Genomic DNA, 25,480 nt, shown 5'->3' with positions numbered 1-25,480 from the left:
AGGAGAGGAAAAAATTCAATATGAGACTTGTAGGCGTAGGAGCTTAACAAATCTGGTTATGGATCGAGGACTGGCTATTGGAAACCAACCCTAAATGGATAACTTAATGTCAACACAAGAAAGTGACTAGCCAACCAGATGTTAATAATGATAGGTGAGAATTAACAGGTAGGGCTGGCCAAGAGACGAAATACGTCCAGCTCAAGCTTTTAATAAAGCCTTTATTGTGTTATGTTCATTGTTGGTGTGTGTGTGTGTGTGGAGGGCTGGGTTCAGGAGGAAGGGGTTAGTGTACCCCATGTAAAAGTTACTGCATCTAATAGAAAAACGAACTGCAAATACTATTAAAAAAAAAAGTCTTATCTTTTATTGACATATTGTGAAAACTGGAGTTCCCACACATGTACTGCATTGCTCTCTGAAACACACACACAGCTGTTTGTCATAGTGATGCCAACACCCAAAAAGCAAACTCAATTCCCTGTCATTGTTCCAAACGGCCATCATCCACCTCCACTCTCACACTCACACTATAGAAAACTATAGAAATCAAAGCAAACCTGAATCAACACAAAACACAACAGCATGAGTAATGCCTCATATTGGGGAAAATGGAGAACACTGTTTTGTTAAGTTGAGCTCGAACCGTATTGTTTGGGCCAACCTTCTGTCCGAACACTGAAAGGTCTCGTTGCACTTCAGTCTTTGTTGAGACTGCGGGTGACATCCAGGTACACTGTGTTTAATTACACGGGCCAACTTTAATGCGTACCATCACTCCACTCCCACAGAAAAGTCTGCTTTAAAGGTCCTGTCCTAACACGAAAGTCCTCACTGATTTGGCAACTGGTCGAGATCCTCCTCAGCAGTAAGTTATGTTAGCATTAACGCAGCTCCTCATCAGTCATGAGGGGGGCTGGAGGAGCCGACTCATGGCAGCTTCAAGTCAACGTCTTGCCCGATTTTTTCTTTCAAAAACACCACCCTGCATGGCCTTTTTATTTCTCTCTCTCTCACAGAACATACACACCAAAAACGCATCCCAATAAACACACCTGAACACGCAAATGATTGGTTAGCGCCAGACGAGGCAGAGTCATGCACGGTCTTGTTCAAATAATCAGACTGCAGTGAAGTCAGTCAAACATCCAGACAGACTTTGGTCAGACCAACTCATTCACAACATCAAACTAAACAAAGATAACCCAAAAGTCAGACACATGTACACATCATCAGTGGTTCATAGTCTAGGACTGAAAGAAAGACACCCACCGTCTAATTATCACAGACAAATACAATAATGTGCAGACCTTTGACTTGTTCAGGCATCAATACAGTACAGAGTGCAGAGACTATACAAACACTGGTGTACCAAACCACGTCTAATGCAAACAAAGATAAATATTTCTCAAGCTCATTTAACTGTAATCCCCAACACCTTTAGTTTCCTTTGTAAAAAAAACAGATTAAGAAATCCTAATGGACTGTTTTAATTTGTTTTGCATGCCAAACCATTTTATTTAATTAATATTGTATTGAGACACTCATTATAGGGCTGTAACTAATGATTACTTTCATTACTGATTAATCTAGGAGTTGTTTTTCAATTACTAAATTAATAATGTATCTATAAATTTCCAAAAATATGGAGAAATTCCAATAGCAAGTTTCCAAAACCCCAAGGTGTCATCATTCAAATCGCTTGTTTTAATTAATTCTATTTCATTTAACTTTTGAACCTTAAAAATACTTTATAATTTGAGCTGTCAATCGATTAAAATATTTAATCGCGATTAAATTTTTTTATTTAAATTTTAAATTTTTTTTTAGCAACATTATTTTATCTGTAAATGTACAGATCTACAAATGAGATTTGTCAAGTATTTAATACTCTTATCAACATACAAAAGTTGCGTTAATGCGTTAAAACAAATTTGCGTTAACATGTTATTATCGCGTTAACTTTGACAGCCCTATTTATAATATTATATAATTATTTGGAACAAACAAAAGTTTCAAATCCAAACATTAGAGAAGTTAGAACCTACAAATTATTGGTGTTTTTTTTAATCTGCTAAATCAATTAAAACAATTGCTAGGACGCTGTTTGACCGCTAGTCAGATAACTTTAGAAAATAATACCACTAAACTGTTTAGTAGCCGTTAAGAAAAGGAAAAGACAACAGCTTTCCTAGATTATATCAGTATTATACTCGAATTTTCCAACTACACACCTCTTCTCAACCCACCTATCAGACGCTAGCAGTAACTTTCTCTCCAGCCAATCACCTTCCTGCGTACAACTGTGCTGTCAAGACATTGATTAGTATTTAACTGCAATAAATAATCCAATATTTGCTGCTGCATTAAGCATGATTGATCGTCAAAGAATAAGTTAAATGTCTGCAAAGTGAGCATGCTTTTCATCAAGCTGAGCTGACGCAGAGAGCGAGCCAGGTCAAACTCTGCTTCATGTTACTTTTTTTGCTACCTTTTTCTTAAGAACCGATTTTCATTGTCCTCTTGGGAGCAGAGCACGCGACCCCATAGGGCCTCCCTATGTGTGCCGGAGAGGGCCTGCTTTTCCTAAACATTACACAGAGTTGCCATTAGCAGTGGCCCAGTAGGTGGGATTGAAAACAGCGCCCAGTAAGGCTGCAGGAGATCAAAGGGGCGGCCCGGGCAGGCCTGGCCCCGAGTCTGATTTATTTTTCAATAAATAAACGGTACATCTGTTGAGGAGTGGCACGGGAGAGAGCCGCCGCTCGCTCGCTTTCTTTCTTTCTTCTGCCGCCATCTGTCCTCTGGCCGGGCGAAGGAGGCGGAGGAGGAGAGCCAGGGCCTGCTTTTTTTATGGTCGGCCGTTATGTAACAAGACTGCCTGCTTCACTCCATGCCTGTTCCCTATTAACCGACTCTCCCTCATTCTGGTACCGTACAGTTCTGACGCCTTCGCACACATATGGATTTACTCAAACGGAGGCACTTGTTGCGTTTCATCCTCCCAGGAGAGAGCAAAATGTGTGTGTGTTACCCAAACACGTGTTAAGCATGTTCATCAAAAGAACCCGCGGTGGTTAATTCTGATGAGTATTCATTAAAAGACATGAAATGTAGGACGAGGAGGGGAGTTTAACAAGGGATGATGTCATTCAGAGCCGATAACTGCAAGTGAAAATAAAAAAAGGACAGCAGGTGTATATAATGATCCCCATAAGGAATACTGTACGTATGTATGTAACTGATACTTTAAAGGAACATTTCCTTCTCAATACAGCAACATTGCAAGTCCAAAAAACACGAGCAGTCACATGATCAGACGGTTGACCGTTCACTAATTGCTGTTGCTATCTCTAGCATGGCATATATGTAGTTTACACTCATAAGAGTGACAGATTTACCACTCAAATTATGCAGTAATTTGTGAAACAAAGGTACGTCGATTTCCCACAAATGTAAACAAAAGCAAGCTTCTTATTTCTAGCTGGTAGCAGGCAATTTTGTAGCCTGAAATGACGACTGTCACTGCAGATGCCAACACAGTGAGTTGGCTGAAAACTCATTCTGTAGCTGAATTTTTATTTTTTTTCAGCAAACTTGTTTTAAAACAAGAACCCCTGCAAAAGGGTCTGGACATAGACTTGAAGGCTACATGAAGGCTATAAGGTTAAAAAGCTGAGGCTAAAGCTAAATGTCCCAGGCAATTGTGTTTGTATTTTACTGTAGAGCTAGTTAGCCCTAGTAATACAGTACAGTATCATCAACATAAATTAGGGCTGTCAATCGATTCAAATATTTAATCGTGATTAATCGCATGATTGTCCATAGTTAATTGCGATAAATTGCAAATTAATCACACATTATTTAACTGTTCAAAATGTACCTTAAAGAGATTATCATAAAGTGAGTGTGTCTGTAAAGGGGAGACTCGTGGGTACCCATAGAACCCATTTTCATTCACATATCTTGAGGTCAGAGGTCAAGGGACCCCTTTGAAAAAGGCCATGCCAGTTTTTCCTCACCAAAATTTAGCACAAGTTTGGAGCGTTATTTAACCTCCTCCATGACAAGCTAGTATGACATGGTTGGTACCAATAGATTCATTAGGTTTCCTAGTTTCATATGATACCAGTATCTTCACTTTAGCTTTAAAGCCCGCTCCAACAACCCTAGTTCTAACATAGTATTGTTTGGTCCATTTCTTTGCACTTTTGTTGTGTGTTTGTCGTGTGCTCTGACTGGACCACTTCAACACATGGAGAAATCTAAAGCTCGATAAGTAATAATAACTGGGCCTAGTAGTTACAGTTGCTAAGCCGTGATTGGACAATCACTGGTCGGGGAAGGGGTTTAGCAAATGGCCAACAATTCACTCAGTTTATCTAAATCACTTTATTTGGGTATAAAACTGAAAGTGAGTGGAACCACAATGGTGGTAATAAGAAGACTGCATCCAAGTAGGGTAAGTTTAATCATGAAGTTGGTCTGTAAACTGTGAAGGACGTGAGCAATGAACAGTTTGGGTAATAATCCGCCTTTGTTTCATCTTCGAAAAAAAGTTGATATGATCATGTTTCTTGCCCTTTCAGGCGTCTTACGTCACGTCTGACGTTCCAGATCTCATCAATGAACTTGGTGTGTCCAACGTCACCATTACCAACAGCAAAGGTGAGCACAAAACCGTCATTTCAAAACTGGAAATACCCCAAAAAACATACCAGTATATCAGACGCCAGATCAGTTTGTGTGACTCATGCTTGTTTGATAGAATCTGGGCACCAGATAGACGACAAACTGTAACTGTACACAGCATTTCATAATGTTATCCTCCTCTGTACAGTGACACATGATGGAAGAGGGGCGGTTTTTTTCCCAGATTACACATGATAGACATTTAGGAGAAATGGGGCCATTTCGTATTATTAACGCAACGACATCCGTTTCATATTCATACTGAAACACAGCAGAAGGAAATAACGGAATAAAATCATTGCATTTCCTCTTATGCTAATAAATATGCAAATTACAGGAGTGTTTGAGTGCAAATACTCATCAACTCTCCGGTGAATCACAGTCCTGATGGTGCACCAACACCACCTGCGTTATCGTTTCTTCCCTGCCACTATCACATTTAGCAGAGTACTACAAAAACAATCTAAAGGTGAAATCAGCCACTGCCATAAGGTCCATCTGACAGCACACACAGGCACTCCAGGTTTGAGCATTTGCCATGGAATACAACAAACTCAGGAACAAACATGTTCCCAGGAAATACTGTAACTTGTAAAGTAGACCATGCATTCCAGTGAAATGTATGTTTCAACATGCAGCAAGTGTTTGCCCACGAAAAATATCACCTCCTCATCTTCCTATTGGACAACTGGCTGGATATGGTCGGGTTTTTTTTTTTCACATAATCAAATTGAAACTGCAACAATGACTGGCAACAGGAAATTATGGCAATCTTTTATTTCTTTATAGATTGTATTCGGAAGAATTTTAAGGCAAAAGGAACAAATTCTTTAATTGTTTTCGTATCTACTTCAGCTAAAAGACATCTGACCTCAGCCCCCCGCAGCAGAGACAAATATTTACATGACACCCAAATGACACATGCCACTGTCACGGTGTCGTCACTGAGGAAAAACAACACACTCGAGCTGGAGAGAAACACCACTAAATCCTCTTAACGCTGAAGAACTAAACACAGCCCGACACTATTCAGTTCAGGGTGATCAATACGGCTACGCAAGAAAAGCACCACTCACCAGCAGCTGGTCTCTTTCTGCTCTAACAAAGTCAAGTGTACTGACTGCTGTCTCGGGCAATCTTGGCTGGACTGTGACGCAACCAGCCTTCCTATCCATAGCTTCAGGGCAGGAGAAGAGAGAGAGAGAGAGAGAGAGATAGACAGGAGGGCGGTGAACAAGACCAAAAAAGGAGGAAGTGAGAAAGGGGGAAAAAAAACTGGGTATTCCAAGTTAATTTAAAATTGATTTTGGAAACCGCTTCCAATTTGGTATAAAGAATATGGAAAGGAGAGAACGTTGGTGGGTGCCAGGGGGTACGACTGGTCTGTTGATATAAGAAGCAGATGTGAAATATGCAGACAAAGGGGGAAAAACAGATTTGAAGTGCTGGTCTGAGCAGATGTGAATGTGTTCTACCTTCACAGCCTCACACTGACAGATAAAGTTGATCAACAGAACTATCTCCAACTGTTTTGATAATCGATTGTTGCATTCATTTTTCAAGCAAAAGTGGTTAACAGTTTCTCAAATGGGATAATTTGCTGCTTTTCCTTGTCTTACAATGTAATCTATTCGGTATCTTTAGGGTTTTGGATTGTTGGTTGAACAAAACAAGACATTGACGAAGTCCCCTTGTGCTCTAGAAAATTGAAACAAGCATTTTTCACTGTTTTCTGATGTTTTATCGAAAAGTCGTGATTAATAAATTAACCAAACGTTTTTTATCTGTTCAAAATGTACTTTAAAAGGAAAATATGTCAAGTATTACATAGTCTTATCAACATGGGAGTGTGCAAATATGCTGCTTTATGCAAATGTATGTATATATTATTATTGGAAATCAATTCACACAAAACGATGACAATATTGTCCAGAAACCCTCACAGGTACTGCATTTAGAATAAAAAAGAATGCTCAAATCATAAACTTGGCAAGCTCAAGCCCAACAGGCAACAACAGCTGTCAGTGTGTCAGTGTGCTGACTTGACTATGACTTGCCCCAAACTGCATGTGATTATCATAAAGTGGGCATGTCTGTAAAGGGAGACTCGTGGGTATTGGGCCAAAATTTAGCGCAAGTCTGGAGCATTATTTAGCCTGTTTTGCGACAAGCTAGAATGACATGGTTGGAAGCAAAGGATCCCTTAGGTTTTCTAGTTTCATATGATGCCAGTATCTTTACTGTAGCTCGAAAGATCGAATAGTAGTATTGGTATTAAAAATTACAAGTTTCGTTAATGTGTTAAAGAAATTAGTGCTATTAAAACAAATCTGCGTTAACGCATTATTATCGTGTTAACTTTGACAGCCCTAGTCGTGATGGAAACAATCGTCAGTCGCAGTCCTACTTTAGTTCAGATAACCTTTGCTTTTACAGAGAATTAATTAAAACTGCAACAACACATGATAATATAGTTTCCAGCAACACACTTAGCGCGTCATACATTCTTTAACTGCCAACCAATCAAGTTTCAGTTCATGATGGACATCATCACCTCATCATTTCATCCTATTACACGCTTGTGTGAAAGTGTCATGATTAGCATATGAATTATTGAGTAATGACCAAAAATGTAACGGAACCTTTGACCACCAAATTCAGTTATCCTCGAGTCCAAGTGGACGTTTGTGCCAAATTTGAAGAAATTCGCCCTAAGCGTACCTGAGGTATCACATTCACGAGAATGGACCGGACGGACAGACAGATAACACAAAAAACATAATGCCCCTTGCCACAGCTGTCACGGAGGCATTATAAAAGTGCTGTCACATTAGAATAAGAGAAAAGCTTGTTCCTCTACATTACATTTACCTACCATAGAAAACTCCAGTTTCCAGAAAAGGCAACCCCCCTTTGAGTTTCAGTTGAAGAACCAATCGATATCTCCAATAGACAGCAGGTGGTGAAAGTTTTAGTCCCAACTCAGATCGAACTTGCTCTCTAGTCCCTCGGTCGAGTGTGTGTGTGTCAGTGAGTTTCATAAAAAATTCCGCAACAGCGGAAGGAGTTACTCTGACAGACGGCGGGATCGAAAGAACGTGACAGAGCTGAGAGGTTCACTCTGTTTACTACAGCAGTCTACTGGGAAGACGCACATAAACATACACAGAAAATCATCAACCACGCCCATCTGCTCAATCACACCCCCACAAGCTCGCACACATCCTGGCTGACTCATGTAAACTCCCACTGAAACTGAGCCCTTTATTCCTGAGAATTAGCAATGTTTTCCATTCAGTGATGTTTCAGCTGATCCAGATGTAAACCAAACTCAGTGAGCAACAGTCCATGTTTTTCTCATTCATGTCTGTGCTAAACTTAGTTACTTCAGTACTTCATTTGAACTTTAAACCCGATGTGAGGTTAAACGAGAGAGTGCAGTTGGGTTTCCACAAAAGTGCTGAACGGGGGCAGAGTGGGAAGTAAATGTGTTCTAACACTACCAACACACAGACAACATTACAATACACACATTTATAAAACCACACTCAGTTTACTTGCTGTGCAGTCCGGAATAGTTTTGAAATCAAAAACAGATAAAAAAAAAATCAAAAAAAAAGAAGAAAAAAACAGGTTAGTTTTCATATTTTCATTAAATAAAAAAATTACCTGATATTCCATTTTGAAATAAATCCCTTTGGCGTGGTGTAGTGGTTAGTCGATTAATTGATAAGTCTATTTACAGAAAATTGATTTGAAAATCTATTAATCCTTAGAGTAATTTTCTAGAAGGGAAATCCACAAGGGTTGTATGGCAAAGTCAGTGAAAACAGTTGTGTAATGTCTTCTGGGTCTCTCATGGAGCTTTGTCTTATCTAAGAAAAATAACCTCGATGATGTCACAGTGATGTCATCAGGGTTAAGAACAAGCAGCAAATCCGCATATTTGAGAGGTTGGAAGTGGAACCCAGTCTTATTGGAAGAGGCTGGGACACGAGTCTTGAGCTCTGGGGTATGACTCATGCGTAACTGGAGCTATGGTCGTGCGTTGCTATTGGCTCAATTTCAAAAAGTGCAGACTGCGCATGTGTTATACCCCAATAATATGACACGATGATGATGCGTGACATCCTCTTTTCACCCTCCTTGGTTGGAACCAGGAAATGTAGAAAAATAAGAGATCAAATATTTCCTGGTTCCAGCCTCTCAAATGTGAGGATTTGCTGCTTGTTTTTTATCATATGATAATAAATTAAATGTTTTTTGGTTCCAGGCTGTTGTTTGGATCAAACCAGCAGGTAACTTCCGAATCTGAAAAGTGAAGCCAATTTGGTAGTGCCTTAAACTTTCGTTCTAATAGCCAGCAGGGTGCGACTCCTCTGGTTGCAAGAAGAAGCCTGATTGTACAGAAGTCTATGAGAAAATGAACCTACTTCTCACTTGATTTATTACCTCAGTAAACATTGTAAACATGAGTTTATGGTCTCAATCGCTAGTTTCAAGTCTTCTTCAATACAGCATGATGTTCATTTAGTAAATTATGTTCCCATATAGAGTCAAATAGACCATAAAGCAGGGGATACTTTAGGGCGTTGCTACCTTGTGATTGACAGATCGCTACCATGGCGTTGTCCGGTCTGGGAGTCGTTCGCGTTTTCGTCTTAGAACTTTATCCCCTTAAAACTCTGATGACCCGCCAGCAAACTTGGCCGCTATTCTGTCTTTCAGAGGTTGTTCCGGGCTGAGTTTTCAAGCTAGAGTGAGGATACAGGTATCAAACCTAAGGAATCGGTGGTACCAACCATGTCATGCTAGCTTGTCAGGAAGATCACTAAATAACGCCACGAAGTTACGCTAAATTTTGGCAAGATAAAACCGGCAGGGCCAATTTCTCACCTCAAGATGTGTGAATGAAAATGGGTTCTATGGGTACCCACAAGTCTCCCCTTTACAGAGATGCCCACTTTATGATAATCACATGCAGTTTGGGGCAAAAACCATGCCGTTTTTGAATGCAGTATAAATGTGTTATTTTCGTCTATTCTAAAATGGTGTATTTGAATATTACTGCATACTGGGGTCCCTAGACAGTCTTGGAATTGCATAAATTGGACATCAATGGAAAGCTGAGACTCTTGTGGATCCATGAGCCAAATTGTATTCATGTGTGATGATGTTAGTCTCCATAGTAGTGAGATAATTTTTTGAAATTTGACCTCACTGTATAAAATGACCTGTGGTGACCTCTAGGATAATCACAGCCTCATGAAACTTTACAGCCACAAACTAAAGACCTAGGGCATTCAGAGGATGGATGGCTTCCCTAAGTAGATTGACAATTAGAGGGGTTCTGAGCAGTTTCCAGAAAATTAGTGCTCGCCATCCAATCCCCCAAAAAATGCAATTATTGCAGAAATCTCCAAATGTCAAAAGTTTTTGATACCAAATCACAGCATGGCTTTCTCTATCGTATTCCTCAAATTCTTGGTGTCTTAATGTGGTATTTAGAGGGATTATTGATCATTTCTATCAATTCTCGAGTGGTAAAAAAAATGGTTAAATTTGGCACCAAATCTGTGTAACAAATGGTATCAAACCAAAAATTGCTGCAACAACTAATGAGACATAAGTGAGCATGGGAATGGCCATCATTTACTTAAATGCATACTAAATGTGAGGATTTTCCGTTTTTCTGTAACCGGTACATAAATCAAAAATGGAAATAATCATTAGTTGCAGCTCATGTGTGGTGCGGTGTGTGTGGGAGAGTACAGTGCAATGTGGGAGGGTGGTGTAAGAGCAAGTATGATTTACAGCCTGATGTCCTGTTACAGTCTGTTGCGCTGACCACAAACAGCCAGCCAGCTACTCTCTGTTCTTTTGTCATTCAGGTTAATCCGAGATGAATCGTGTTTAAATCCCCCGCAATTAGCTAGCTCACAAAAACAATTCAAGCCCCCCGAGGCTGGGGGGACGCATGTTTGGAGTAAGAGAAGGGGGGGGAAGTGAAGTGGGTAGGTTTTAATGTCCTGTGTCTTCAAAACAAGGCGACCTGTTGAATCCATGTCGGCCCCGCCGCCCCCCACTGTCAGCCTTAATTAGGGGAGGCTATATTTAAAAGAGCGATGGAATTTTCTTCAAGGATTAGACCCCACTGGCACTGCCATTGTTTGGGGGGGCTGAACACGAGTGACCTTCCCTTGATGCCTGACTTTGGCGTTAACCCCTCAATAACCATAAGCTCTGCATTCTTTCAAGTCTTCAAGGGAGCAGTTAAATAAGGGGGGGAAAACAAAGGGGAAATGTGAGCGTGAAGATAACAAGGATGAGCAAGTTAGTGTGAGAAAAGTTCAGAAAAAAAAGAGAGAAAGGATTAAAGGCAAATATTTCCCCAGTGATGATGCTGCTGGAAGTTCCACGGTTTCGTGGCTGGCTTCAGTTAAGAGTGATTTAGAGAGCACGCTTCCACAGCCATAATAACACGTTCTGAATTGGAGATTTTTCAAAGCCTATTATCGCCTCTCTAACTAAGCAGCGCAGACTTCTCACAGCATTTCATTAAGCAGCGCCTGTTTACGTTCTCAAAACACACGGAACAAACCAACAATTAGTGGGGTTTGCCATGGGCATACTCTTCGCATGCGAGGGATTTAGGGGGGTTGTTTTCTCAATCCGTCTCCTCACTGGGGGCCTTCTCTTAAGTCTTTGAACCCCGGCTATATTGGTCGGCCCATACAAGGCCGTTTCCATTGGAGCGTCAGTCAGGTACCCTCTTCCTGTTATTCCCCTGTCTGCCGCGATGCTGCTTCCTGACTGGGATGCTCCTGGGGGGTTGAACTGCCGTCACTGGTACATCTACCTCACTAGTGTTTGTACTTTCCTGACAAGAGATTGGATGTATGGACACACATAAGTCAGTGTCCAGCGTGTTTGTTATTGCTGAACCGGCGCCGGCCAAACTGTTTTTTGTTCCACTCACCCTGATGGACAGATATCCCCTTTTTTCCGCACATCAGTAGCATTATGTCATCATTTTGGGTCAGCATTTGATCTTAAAACTCAGTGGGGCAACTGACAACAAAGTAAAATACACTGCAGTTTTTATATAGGCTACATAACTGATGAATAGACTTCAAAGCCAGACTATGTGGCATTTGCTGAACAGCGATCACTGCGGCCACAAGTAGCAACTAGAGGGTGAATTACAAGTCTCTTCAGTAAACTGCTTTAAAACTTCTCTAATCTATATTTGATGTAGTTATTCTCAGCATTTCAGCATTTTTCTGCCAGCTGGCAACTCCGGGTCTGAAAAGTGAAGCCAATGCTGAGGTGCCTTAAACTTGCATTCTCCTCTGGTTGCAAAAAAAAAGTCTGATTGTATAGAAATCTATTACCCCTTTCAAACCGAGGACTCAACCAGGGTTGGTTGCGTGTATGTCCGTGACGCAACTGTCACAGGTCGCCGTGGCTCATAAACAAATGGAGCGACGGCAGCAGGAATTATTTCAGACACACCGGAGGAGAACAACATGGATATGTGGCAAGACATTGTAGGACAGTAGCCACCGTAAGCACCATAAGCTACTGGTCATACAAGACCAAGTCACGCTGCAGCAGCTAAAACACTGAATGTATTGAATTTCACAAATGTGCGTTTAGTTGACAATTAATTCATCTTTTCATTTGTAAGTGGGGAATAGTGTAATTTATCTGTTTAAAAGCTACATAGTCTGACTTTAATAGTACACGTCATTTGTATTTTTTGTAAAACCAAATTCATCAGAATCGGCAGGTGTTGAAATATTCCAAGCAAAAAGATGAAACATAAAACTTTGTGCACAAAACCACGTACTCTACATGTTGTGTTTTGTATTTTCACTGGAATCAGACATTTTCATAGAGTCACCTCTCCATTATGATTGGGTGACGATGGTATGACATAAAATGAGTCACCGTCTCAGAGTCATAAGCCTTTATCTGGACCATCACATCCCATAGGGGTGGAAAAGTACAGCTTCTGTAATTGGTTCACAGCTGATGAGGTCTGTGTGTGTGTGTCTGTACAAGAGGGAGTTGCTAGCCTGTTGTAGCCTGCTGGGGTGGCTGGGATCCACATCATAACAGTGTTACTCCACTGGAGAGAAATGTCCACATAAACATGGGAATATCAACCACAGAGAAGATATTTTCTGTCTGTGTGTTGTGCGTTACATACACTTTATGTAAAAGCTTTCAGCTGACGTGTGTAGTACAACGGGGCCAGCTGGCACTCAACACAAAAGCTTAACCTTATGCAAGACTAATGATGAATTCAGTCTTTCCCATGTGGTAAAATTGTTTACAAGATGTGTCATGAATGGCTGGTGACAAGTCAACCTAGTGTAAACTCACACTAGTCATCATAGCCACACAGCTGCATCAAAAATAGGGAGGTGAACTAACTGGATACCCTTGGCAAAGGTAATGAATGTTTCTCAAACTCCACCTGGTCCATCATGAAAAAACTGGACCCTAACAGGAAGATGATTACAGTGAATCAGGAACAATGTGTTAAAATGCAAAAGAGGGCCAGTCCGTCTGATCCAGAGTGCATTTTTCCACCAAATGAAACACTTGCATAGAGGCAGCTGCCTAGGATCACTTTTCCTGGGTGCACGGAATAACAGATTGTAATAATTTTGTTATTGCATTTCAGATTTACTGATCAGGTCTAATGAAAGCCTGGTACATCGCATGGCCTCTCAGCCAACTGAGCCACAATGCACAAAATCCTTTTTATGCATGGCTCTGGTAATGTTGTTATCTTAGTTGGTCTGTCCACCATTTTTTGCTCTAGACTGAAATATCTCATCAACTATTAGACTGATTACCACCAAATTTGTACAGACATTCACAGACCCCCAGGTGATGAATCCTTCCGACTTTGGTGAACCCCCGACTTTTCCTGTAGCACCACCACGAGGTTGACCTTGGTGGCTTTGAGTGTCTCAACAACTATGGATTGGATCGCCATGAAATATGGTAAAGATATCCATGTCCCCCTAAGGATGAACTGTAGTAACTTTGGTTATCCATTAACTTTTCATTTAGCACCATAATTAGGTCAATATTTCCATTTGTCCAATACTTTGGTACTACTGTAACAATCGCATGTTAGCATTGTCATTGTTAGCATTAAAGGAAATATTAAATATTACATTAAAGGTAGGGTCGGTAATCTTGAGAAACTAGCAAGACTATTTAATTGTAATCAATACGCAAAACAATTATTAAGACTGACATTCCCTACAAGTAGTCTAACTATTAACCATCTGCAGGAGTGACTCTCACCAAATTTGGTAGACAGCTAGGAGTAGTATCAACAGGCTGATGAGTCTGAAACTGGTACATAAATGAATCTTAGCATGAAGCTACCTTCGTCACACAGTACTCGAGTGTGTTTTTAACTTTTGGGCTGATTTTACAGCTGCTTACTTTACATAAGAACCCTGTATGAAGTTGTTGTAGTAACAACAACAACAAACGATACTGAACCCCCAATTTCTAGTCAGTCTAGCAGTAGAAAATCTGTCCACTGTGCCGCGTGAACCATTATGTCTGTGAATTTGAAGCATGCATAGTCACCATTACCTCAATAAACAAATTAACACCAGAGTATCTCAACAGTCAGCAGCGTCATGTTGAAAGTGATTAGGTAACTTTTCCTCAGCTCCACTGACGTCTGAATGACTCCAGAGTCATCAGAGCATTGCAAACCAGCCTTTCCATTAGTGGGCTTGCATTACTTCATAAAGTCAACTTTCCAAGTACTTTACAGTTATAGCTGAGGTCACATCCTGTTACAGTTTTCTCCCAGAAAACTTATTTAAAGACTCTGTAGTCTGCAGTCACTCAAGTACAATACAAGCTGTGAGAAATACATGCAATCGAGCAAAACTGATGGGACATGAGTTTTCGACATTAACCATAGCCCGAAAAGTGACTTTGTGGCCATCAAATATCGCCTGTAGGTGGCCACCAAGATTTATCAGGTCTCCAGAGAATGAGACAGCGCGTCTCAATGAGATTACGGTGTCCGTGTCCTAACTGAATGCGGCTCGTGCGAGTGTCAGCAACAAAATCTGTTTGATTGCATTGTTTTATATTGGCGTGTTCGAACTGGCCGCGACGCAGCGCTGCACAGCGCGACTGAACTTTTGTCGAACGCACGGTTTCAATTTATTCCTGTCTTTAAACACTAAAAGAATATTCCTCATAAAGAACCAAAGAACAATTAGGATTTAAACTGCAGTGCTATAGTCCATACTGTACATGCTGAGTGACTGACTGCTCCCACCTTCCAGGAGAAGTGAATCCCTGCAGGTTGAAGGATGGACTACAATCAGGCGAGTGGGGAGGGTGTTAGTGTAACTGCAAGACGCTCAGAATTTAATCCATCTCTACCAGGAAATAGCACCTAATACCTTGCACCCTTCAGCCTCTTGACACATACAGAAAGTGGGCATCCAGCCCAATAAGAGTGTTTACTTAGCAGACTTAGCAGCTCCCTGTCAGTGTCAGTTAGGTGAGATTTTCGGCTAAGCAGGTCAGTGGAAAAGAAAGCCAGGTTAAGTGAGTAAAGCCAGTGTGTCTGTGTGTCTGTGTGTCTGTATGTCTGTATGTCTGTATGTCTGTATTTGTAAAAAAAAAAAAGAAATCCATGAAAAGAAAATCCAATTTGACGTGTATAAAGAAGAGCACAGCTAAAGGTTGAATGATTCAACAACGAGGTGATTCTGTATGAGGTACTGTATATGACACGGGTGCGTGTGTGCTCATCTGACTAATATAATATTACTTCCCCTAAAACATCAGCAAAGGATTACTCATAATATTTGACTGAATGGGACAAAAGAGAGAATGACAGACACCCAAAAACACAATGGGGGTGAAGATGACGGTGAATAGCGAGTGACGGCATCAGACACACAAGTCAGGCAGGTTTACATTGAAATTAGGGCTGTCAAAGTTAATGGGATAATAACACGTTAACGCTAATTCTTTTAACGCTCTATTTAAAGCTAGGGAAAAGATACTGGTATCATATTAAACTAGAAAATACTATGCCACGTCATACTAGCTTGTCGCAAAGGAGGTTAAATAACGCTCCAAACTTAGCTACATTTTGACGAGGAAAAACTGGCATGGCCATTTTCAAAGGGGTCCCTTGACGTCTGACCTCAAGATATGTGAATGAAATTGGGTTCTATGGGTACCCACGAGTCTCCCCTTTACAGACATGCCCACTTTATGATTAATCGCGATTTACTATTTTAATTGATTGACAGCCCTAATTGAAATGTAGCACAAATTTTAAAAGAATTTCCAGAAAATCGGCAAAAGAAAAAGCGCCAGTCGATGGAAATATTGAAATTTTTATTTTATGTAAATGTTAATTTGAGGACGGTTTCGGTCTCCTCATCAGTCCACAAAGATCTCATGTTATCACCTTCCACTATTCATATGTTTCATATTCGCTAAGTCCTGTTGTACTTTGTCATATGTCTTTTTTAATTGATACATCTACTTTTCCACCTCCAAGTGTACATGTTGTTTTTCCTTCTACCAAATTTCCGCTCCCGTTTTTTGATTGAAACTGTGCATAAAAGCAGGTGGGTTGAAATTCACTCACAGAGAGTGAGAGGGGGAAACTGAAAGTTGAAGCCAGCTGACTGAAACTTCTCCTCATCCTCTCTGTCTCTGTCAAACCTCAACTCTCTTCACATTATCCCTGTGCCTCCAGCTGTTTGGGCAGGGAGGGGCCCCGTTGCCAAGGCAACCCGCACCTTTCGGTTTGTCTTGTCTGGTCCTGTTTTGTCAAAGCTGACAGAGGGAGGGGAAAGAAGGAGACAGGGATAGAAGCAAAGAGGAGGGAGGGAGGGAGAAGGGTGGGGGCAAGCGATCAGGGATAATAAGCCCTTCTCTTGGAGTCTAGATCCAGGGAGCAAGCTCAGACTAGCATTGAGCGCTAACCAGAAATGAATCCCACCAACTCAGCCAAGAACTAAGTAGTAGTGGATTTGGACGTCATCTCCCAGTTGGACACCTGCAGGCTGACTTTAAATCCCAGTGACTTGCAGAAACCCACAGCAAAGTATCCAAACACACCAGTAAGCCCTCTTGGAAGCACATGTGTTGGGCCATCCAGAAGCCTTCTTTGTAACCTTTTCAGAGCTCTTGTGTAATGCGGTGACAGCACTGAGCTACGGCAGCACGGGGAGGGTGACACCTGGTGTGATTTCAGTAAATTATGGCGCAGGTGAACTCATTCAGTTCCAGGCCAGTCATGCTGTGACTGGAGGACACGCAGCCCCGCCAGGAGCTGATCTATGGCAGTGGGAGACCAAAGACAGGCCTGTCTGAGAATAAAAACGGTTTAAATGCAGCGCAGGACCGGCCTAGGATTCTCTCGCTGTCTGTCCGTCTGTGTTTGTGTCTGCTCTGTGTCCTGCTGCCAAGCCGCCGGCATATCAAAGAGACTATTCGTAGAAAAAAAACCTCTTAAAAGTGAAATATAAAAGTTTAATGTTGTTGTTTTTTTTAGTAAAAATGCCTTCTAAATCTGTTAAGTGGGTGGAGTGGGCGAAAGTTACATTTATGTTCCCATTCTTCCTAGAAATGTTCCTCTCACAGTAAATGCAGAGCAAGTGAGTGCGCTATAGAGGGAAATGAGCAACACAGTGAGCTCTTTACTGTAGGTCAGGGTTGCCATGACATTGCCCCCTGCTGTTTAAAGCTCGTTACAGGCGATGCATGTAGAACTCTTGAGCAACAGATCTAAGATTGAGCTAAATGAGAAACAAGCTGTCAGTAACGATTAAACTGAACACACATTTTTTCATTGTCCGGAAATGCACACATTTTTGTGATTCACCCTCTCGCTGTTCTTGCTTCACGCCTCAGAAGTACTAAAATCAACAGAAATATTGGGAATTGTGACATCGCGGGATATCCCATCATTACTAGGACAGAAAAGATCATTGTGGGGTCAAGCTATGAAAAGTAAACACTGATGCATCATGATGCAATAATTTGAGCTCTGAAAGCCGACTGATAAATCTAAAAATGTAAAACTTTTCCTTTTACGTCTCTCATTCAATACCGCTTACTGACTACACAGCCAAGAAACATTGAAATGGCAATGGTGAGGACTGTCTGAATTTAAACAATTGTGCAATTTGCATTGACGGAAAGAGTGAATCCTAAAGAAAATACAGTGCCTATAAAAAGTATTCATCTTCCCTAGAAGTTTTCATGTTTATCATCTTACAACATTAAATTAAAGTCAAGTTAATGCAGTTTGTTTTTTTTACACTGATCAACAAAAAAGACACCTTATTGTTTAAGAGAAAACAGGTCTCTAAAAAGTCATTTAAAGTGATTACAAATATGGAATACAAAGTTTTTCCTTGCCAAAATTTTGCGTAAGTTTGGAGCGTCATTAGCCTCCATGACGAGCTAGTATGACATAGTTGCCAATGGATTCCTTTGTTTTTTTCTAGTTTCATATGATGCCAGTATCTTCACTCTAGCTTTAAAACTGAGCCCGCTACCACCTCAGAAAGATCGATTGCGTTAAAAAAAAGTGGCGTTAAAACAAATTTGCATTAACACGTTATTATCGTGTTCACTTTCACAGCCCTAAAAAATGTGTTTAATCATATCAAGTCTTTCGAATAATGTGAGTATCATCGTATCTGCTGTCAACCCGTCCACCTCCTTCTCTCCGTCCATCCAAGTCCACACTGGGCTACCAGTCCTTCCCTAATCTCCTTACATAATAACATCAACCTTGACCCTGACCCAGGAGACAGGTGGCGTCAGACATGCTTTGTCCCATACTGACTACCCCCTGTACCACAGCAGGTCAGATAAACACAAATGCATACACATACTTTAAAGTTATATAGCACGCAAGTTCACCCTCTGCCTCATTCAAAACAAATCCGCAGAAAAAAGGAGGGACCTTGTCATGTGAGAGGGGCCAGAAAGGCTTTCAGGAAAAGTGGGGCTGGGAGACTCAATAATGTGAGGAGCAGGGAAAGGATAGTTCAGGTTAAGCTCTCTGGCTCTCTCTTCTGCCCCCACTTTATTATTCTCAGTTGCCATGGAGAAAAACTATATATAACTCTCTCTCTCCACGTGCTGTCTGAATGTACTTTTCTCTCTGTCATTTTCCCTTTCCATTGTTTCCACTAAAAGGACGGGAGGAGACAACTTCTTGATTCAATGGGAAAATCCGTCTAATGCTCAGCTCTAGTGGCAGGAGGGAGTCGACAAACCAAAACAGCCCAGAGGCCGACTGACAGACCAGACACTATGTCGGTTTCTCTTCTGGCCAGACTCCCGTTTTCAGAAACCAGTGGCTTCAAAGGAATAATTCATTTCACAGTCTAGTGGCCAGACACAGAGCCCCGACACTCACGCCCCTTTTAACACCTAAAAGAGGAAAAAGGAGCTTCTCCGCTCTGCTTCACCTTCACTGTGTCGCAATACAACACGAGAGAGACGCAATAACCTCTGGGTACAACTGACGAGGGTCAAAAGCTTGGGGGGGGACCAACGGGATTTATGGGGACAATGTCAGGGTATGTGCATCTTCATTCGTGCCATTTTTAGTTTCTGTTGAAGTGACAGTAAAACACACTGTTTGAGGTGACCTGGAGGCTGGAGGGTTTAAGGCACTGGACATGTTAAGTCCTACAAATGACTACGATGACCGTAATTGCCCTCTGATGTCTCTATTGGCCGGACCACATCATTTGTCAGTGCCTCCCAAAACCATAACAAATCCCTGTTGCAAAAAAAAAAAGCATTTTTAGATTTAAGTTTGGTTAGTTTTAGGCACAAAAGCGACTAGGTTAAGATAAGGATAGATCATGGTTTGGGTTAAAATAATTACTTGGTTAAGGTCAGGTGACGTTTGTCATCATGGTTACAATAATAACCACTTGGTTAGGAGTAGGGAACAATTATGGTCATGGTAGGAAACAGGAAACGGGCGTTTCGTTAACCCATTCAACCAGCCCGACCTCCTGTCTCTGCAGACCTTGTGGCTCTATAAGAACATCGCACTATTTACCCTTTCCTTCCAACGGAGAAAACTCATAATTCCTATGGCCGCTAGATGGCTTTGTCATTTAAACAGGTGTAATGTTGGGCACTTGCTGAAACGAGGGAAAACAGTTTCTAATCCCATATCCTCGGTTCAAGTTTGGACGGGCACTCGTTACATGCAGTTCCCCATCTTTCTCTCTCTAACCTCATTTACTCTCATTTTTCTATTATCCACTGTCTAATTAAGACAGAAAATGCCCAACAATAGTTACAAATAATGCTTTTTTTACCGTCATCAAAATACAAAACATAAGAGGTGTCTTGCAACTACAATGAAAATGAAAACTGAGCTTTCACAACATTTCATAAAATTCAATAGTTTGGGTCTATGTGACTTGGTTGATTTGTCACAAGAAAAAATATGCTTATTCGCTTTCTGGCAGAGTTAGATGAGAAGATTGATACCACTCATCTTGAGTTATGGCCAAAATTGTTTTTTGTGAGGTCACAGTGAACTTGACCTTTGACCATCAAAATCTAGTCAGTTCATCTTTGAGTCAAAGTGGACGTTTGTGCCGAATTTGAGAAAAAACGGCGTTTCTGAGATATCGCATTCACGAAAATGGCGCAGACAGATGTAGGAATGGGAGGAAAAATGGACGGACAGACAACCCGAAAACATTATACCTCCGGCCACGGCTGTCGCCACCACAGAGGCATAAAAATGTGCCAGCCAGCACCTCTTATTATCCAGGACATGAAAACACTCTGAGGATAGACCTGCTAACTGAAATCTCAGTCCTTCTTTTAGTTGACCTGACGGGCGTTAAAGGGTTTAAGGTCTTACCTTGGAGGCCCTCCGGCGCTCAGGACACTCAGGGTGCTGGCACACCACCCAGTCCTCCTCCTGGACGGGCTTGTCATCTGAAAGAGAACACACACACACGTCAGTTAAACATCTCTCTTTAGCACTAAAACACCAAACCAGCCACCCAGCCAGCTTCACGTCCATTAACACACCTTTCTTGGTAAAGCCGGAAAAACACATTGTAGACACTGAGACTGAAGTTGCTTGCCTGTGTTTATATAAGGATGGAGTGAGAGAGTGACTATGAGACGCGAGAAACACTCTCACGCAGTAATAGAGACCAAGGAGCCATGTCATAAAATGAAAAAAGAGAAGTCTGGTTAAAAAGATGTCTTGAAGGAAAGGTAAACAAAGGGAAGAGGGTGGGGTGTGTTGTTGGGAGGAGATCAGAGGGAAATGAGTAACGACCAAAGAGACTGGAAGAAAAAGGGGGCGAATGAGAGGAAGCCCCATTCTGGTTTCTGTACGAAAAGTGCACTCATCGCGGGTAAGCTCGCTGTACTCCACTCCACAATAACAAATCACCATTGTCAAATAAACCCCCTGAAATCGACTTGGCCGGTTGGCCAACGATGCATTGAGAGTATGATAAAAGGCAGTGTTTACGTCTACATCTTCTACATGTACACACACGATAAAGATATCATAACAGAGCAGCGATATTTATCTGTCTGCCTAATGAGAAAAACAGAGAATACACGTGCAGGAAGGAGAAAGTAGGAAGGGGAGCAGAAAGAGCTGGAGGGGGGGTTGGGACGGACGGTAAAGGTACTCCAGTTTCTAGGCATGACAGGACTTTGTAGCAAAAACCTTTCTAGCAAGCTCAGATAACCTGTTCATTGTAATGTCCCCTCTCCCTATTTGGCCGGGCCGCAAATGATATATCATTACTGAATCATCAGTAATATAGACAGGGCTGCTGTTAGAAAATGAAGTCACTTAGTGGCTGAACTTTTGAGGCCCAACTTCAAACGGTAATTTGTCACCGTGAAAGAAACGGTAAAACAGCCGAGGGCCTTCTCTGGGCCTGAGCTGGCGTACGGAAACAAGTTACCTTGAGTCGTCCACTTGGCTACAGCTACACTCACAGGTCAAGGGTGCTTGTGGGGAAGAGGGAAAAACAGTGTAATTGGTGCATACCACAGAGCCAGTGGCTTCCCCACTGGGAACGGAAGGGTCAACCTGTCTGCAGTGAATTTGCTCAATGGGAGTAAAAACAAGAGTGAGAGTCTATTGCCACGCCAGAAGCTGCACTGAGATAAATGCTAACATGCTCACAGCTGATGAGAATGTCATTTGGTATTTGTCATGAAATGAAGTATTGAACAAATTTACACTAGGACTGACTATCAATCGATTAAAATATTCAATCGCGATTAATCGCATGATTGTCTATAGTTCAGATTAATCGCAAATTAATCACACATTTTTTATCTGTTCAAAATGTACCTTAAAGGGAGATTTGTCAAGTATTTAATACTCTTATCATCATGGGAGTGGGCAAATATGCTTGCTTAATGCAAATGTATGTATATATTTATTATTGGAAATCAATTAACAACACAAAACAATGACAAATATTGTCCAGAAACCCTCACAGGTACTGCGTTTAGCATAAACCCATTTTCATTTACCTATCTTGAGGTCAGATGTTAAGGGATCCCTTTGAAAATGACCATGCCAGTTTTTCCTCACCAAAATTTAAAATAAGTTTGGAACATTATTTTGCGACAAGCTAGTATGATATTGTTGTTACCAATGGATTCCTTAGGTTTTTCTAGTTTGATGCTAGAGTGATGATACCAGTATCTTCACTCTGGCTTAATAGCTGAGCCCGCTACAACCTAAAAATCACAAATTTCGTTACTGCATTAAAGAATTTTGTGGCGTTAACAATTTGTGTTAGCGCTTTATTGTCACCCTTGACAGCCCTAATTTAGAGCTGATGATGGTCGTCTATGAAACATTAAAGCGATCATCAAAGATAAGAGTTGTCGAGGCATTTCCCTAAAAGCCCCAAATGTCAACCTAAAGCCCCAATGCACACTAAAGAGACAGTGGCGCTAAAGGAAAAGCCTGGAGGATGTATCATCAAAGTTTTGTGCTAATCCATTAAATTGATGTTGAGATATTTCACAGAATAAGTGATAGCTTTGACATGCTAGTGGCACTAGAAGAAAAAGTCAGGAGATCACCAAAGTCAGCAGGCTTTATCCTCAGTGGACCATGAATGTGTGTACCAAATTTCATGCCAATCCATCTGATAGTTGTTGAGATATTTCAGTCTCCAAAAGTAGTGGACCGACCAACCGACCTACACTAGCGTGGCTAAAAAAAGCCTCTTTGAAAACCTTTCAACAATTCCACCGAGGCAGAGTGTATTTTGTCGAACTTCCACCAGCTTCCGGGAAAAGAGAAAGGAAAGTCTCTCCCATGTCTGTGCTGTGCTGGGAACACGCCGAGACGCGCTCTCAGCTCTGACTGTGGCCAGCAGGCCTCAAGCTAACAGCTCCCTCAGGGTTTACAAGCCTCCAGCTTTTATGGAGTGTTTCCCAAAGAGGCAGAACTTCTCCTTAACCGCAGCGAGACTTCACAGACCACTTACAGTCATCGGCTGGACAGAGACAATGAAATGCTAATGTTGCTCTGCATCTGCTGGATGTGTAAATAAACAGCTGTTTGCTAACAAGTTAGCTATATCCAACTATAAAGCGAGGAATCTCTGCCTGTCTTTCCATGTGTCCTTTGCATATCTCAAGAACCGTTCATCTGATCGACTTCAAACTTGGCGGGTGTATTGCTCGGGACTCAAGGGAGTGCAGTGTTGTGTGTGGTGCAATTTGACCAGATAGTGGCGCTATAACAATGAACTTTACGTTTTGGCCTTTTAACTTTTGAACCGTAACTCTCAGAAACAAAACGTTTTCCTGCCATCTGTGGGTCCAGACGAATCTATCCATATAAGCCACGCCCATTTGTGTCTAGATTAAATTTCCACATATTTGAATTATGTTCAAATCAGATTTTTTGCTCCTCCTCCTACACATTTTGAGCAATCGTCACCACATTTGGTATAGAACATATCTGGACTAAGACAGAAAAAGTTACTTTTTTGGATTGTTGATGTTCCAAACAGTTTTGCTTTAGCTGGCCCTCAAAGTTAACTCCAAAGCTATTGGCAGGGCTTATATTACAAAAAATGTAATGTCTCCTGAACGATTTGTGCTATTGCGACCACATTTGGTAGACGTGTGTAGATATGATGTGACTGACAGGCTGTCATACATTCGGACATGTCCGAAATTTTGGTCGGCCGTCCACAGGCTCTCGAATAGTTGGGGCAGAGCCATGAGCCGATTCCCCGCCAGTGCCTTTTTTCTACTTTTTTTACAGTAATCAGAGCATAGCTATCAAGATAACATTGTACAATAGATATAGCTAGTAAAACTTAGCTAGCTTACCTCCAATTCTCTCTGCAAAATGGACAAGCTATACTGTCCACGTCTTCCTAGTCGCCTTAGATTCTATATACACAGGTACCTCTTGTATTTTTTTTATACGGTTCAGCAGACAGGATGGCACAGATGATCAAGGCAGTACGTTTCTGTCTGGTTAGCATTGTGACCCGTACAAACCTCTGCTAGCAAACAAACTTGACTTGCCTTGGAGCTTTCAAACAAATCTTTATTGACAACCGTCAACAGCCAGAACGTTCCATGGGGCCCACGGGCTGTGTTTTTTTCTATTTTACACGTACAGTGTGAGCACTCAGGTCGTGGCTGACGATCAGACCGTACAGTGTGAGCACATAAATCGTGAGCTTTGGCTTTACATCGCAAACGATCTACTCGTACAGCAGGAGTAGGAATTACACAACAACAATTCTAAAATCGTACAGTGTATGCCCAGCTTTAGATGGAGAAATTGTGGATTTGTAAAATGCATCTTCCCTACAGTAACAATGTAAGGAAGTCATGCAAAAGAGGCAGCGGAGGCAATACAAATGAACGTGGCTACATGGGTTACATGACATGTTACTTCTTCATTCAAACTTGATTTAAAAAAAACTAACTGAGTCATAACTACAAATCCACTCCATGTCCCGCTGCCATAAACTCAAGCCTCTCCTTAGCCCCTTAAACCCTTAGTCCTCTCTTTACTGCTTGACCATCATCACATTGTATTATAAAATCAATGTATTATCTGCTGAAGCTCCGTCTTCTCTCCTACTTGCTCATATCTTGCTGACTCTCCCTCTTTCTATCTCTGATGAACTGGAATTCCTGAACTCAGCACTGCTGATTAAGCCAAAAGCAAACACAAGCACACACACTCACACTATACACGAACACACGTGACAGCAGACAATGAGCTTGCACACTAAAGAGACAGTGGAGCATCCCATCTACGCAGCTCTCTGCTGGCTTGCTCGCCACAGAGAGACACCGCCTGGGGGCAAAGACCCATTAGGCACCCATAAATAAGCCAGAGCAGCAGAAGCAAGTTCGAAATGATGCATACTCGAACACACACGATGTACTAAGTATTCCAACTTGTCAATCTCCACTTCCTTGTTTTGTAACCATAATGCAACTATGAATGTGGTTGTGGGAATTTGTCAGGGATCTTGCATTATCTTTTAATGAAGTTCCTTCTTTACTGTCAAATCTTTGTCTGTGTGTACTAGCTACGAGGGTAATATGAAAGCATTCTTAGTCTTAGCTGTTTGTCTGGGACATGCAGCTTTAAAGCCATTTCACACCAAGCATGGATTTTAGTCTGAAAAATATGCACGGAAATTTATAAAAACTGATTTTGTGGGTT

At 41.4% G+C, this 25,480-nt stretch overlaps 1 protein-coding gene across 4 annotated transcripts in view; it reads right to left on the bottom strand.

Annotated features, from left to right (window-relative positions):
• Positions 1-25,480, bottom strand: part of plekhg5b (pleckstrin homology domain containing, family G (with RhoGef domain) member 5b) — an 86,654-nt gene that overhangs the window by 42,190 nt on the left and 18,984 nt on the right. The window contains exon 2 of one of the 4 annotated variants that reach the window (XM_074643301.1): positions 20,636-20,712. In XM_074643301.1, the coding sequence (XP_074499402.1) occupies positions 20,636-20,712 (77 nt within the window). Of the gene's footprint in view, positions 1-772; positions 867-5,768; positions 5,865-7,567; positions 7,705-20,635; positions 20,713-25,480 lie in introns of those variants that run through there. The other 3 variants (XM_074643304.1, XM_074643303.1, XM_074643305.1) reach the window with 3 other exon arrangements.

This window comes from Sebastes fasciatus, chromosome 8 (genome assembly GCF_043250625.1).
Source record: "Sebastes fasciatus isolate fSebFas1 chromosome 8, fSebFas1.pri, whole genome shotgun sequence".
NCBI classification, from domain to species: Eukaryota; Metazoa; Chordata; class Actinopteri; order Perciformes; family Sebastidae; genus Sebastes; species Sebastes fasciatus.
Note: the sequence above shows the minus strand (reverse complement) of the source record. Positions and strands in the feature narration are given on the sequence as shown.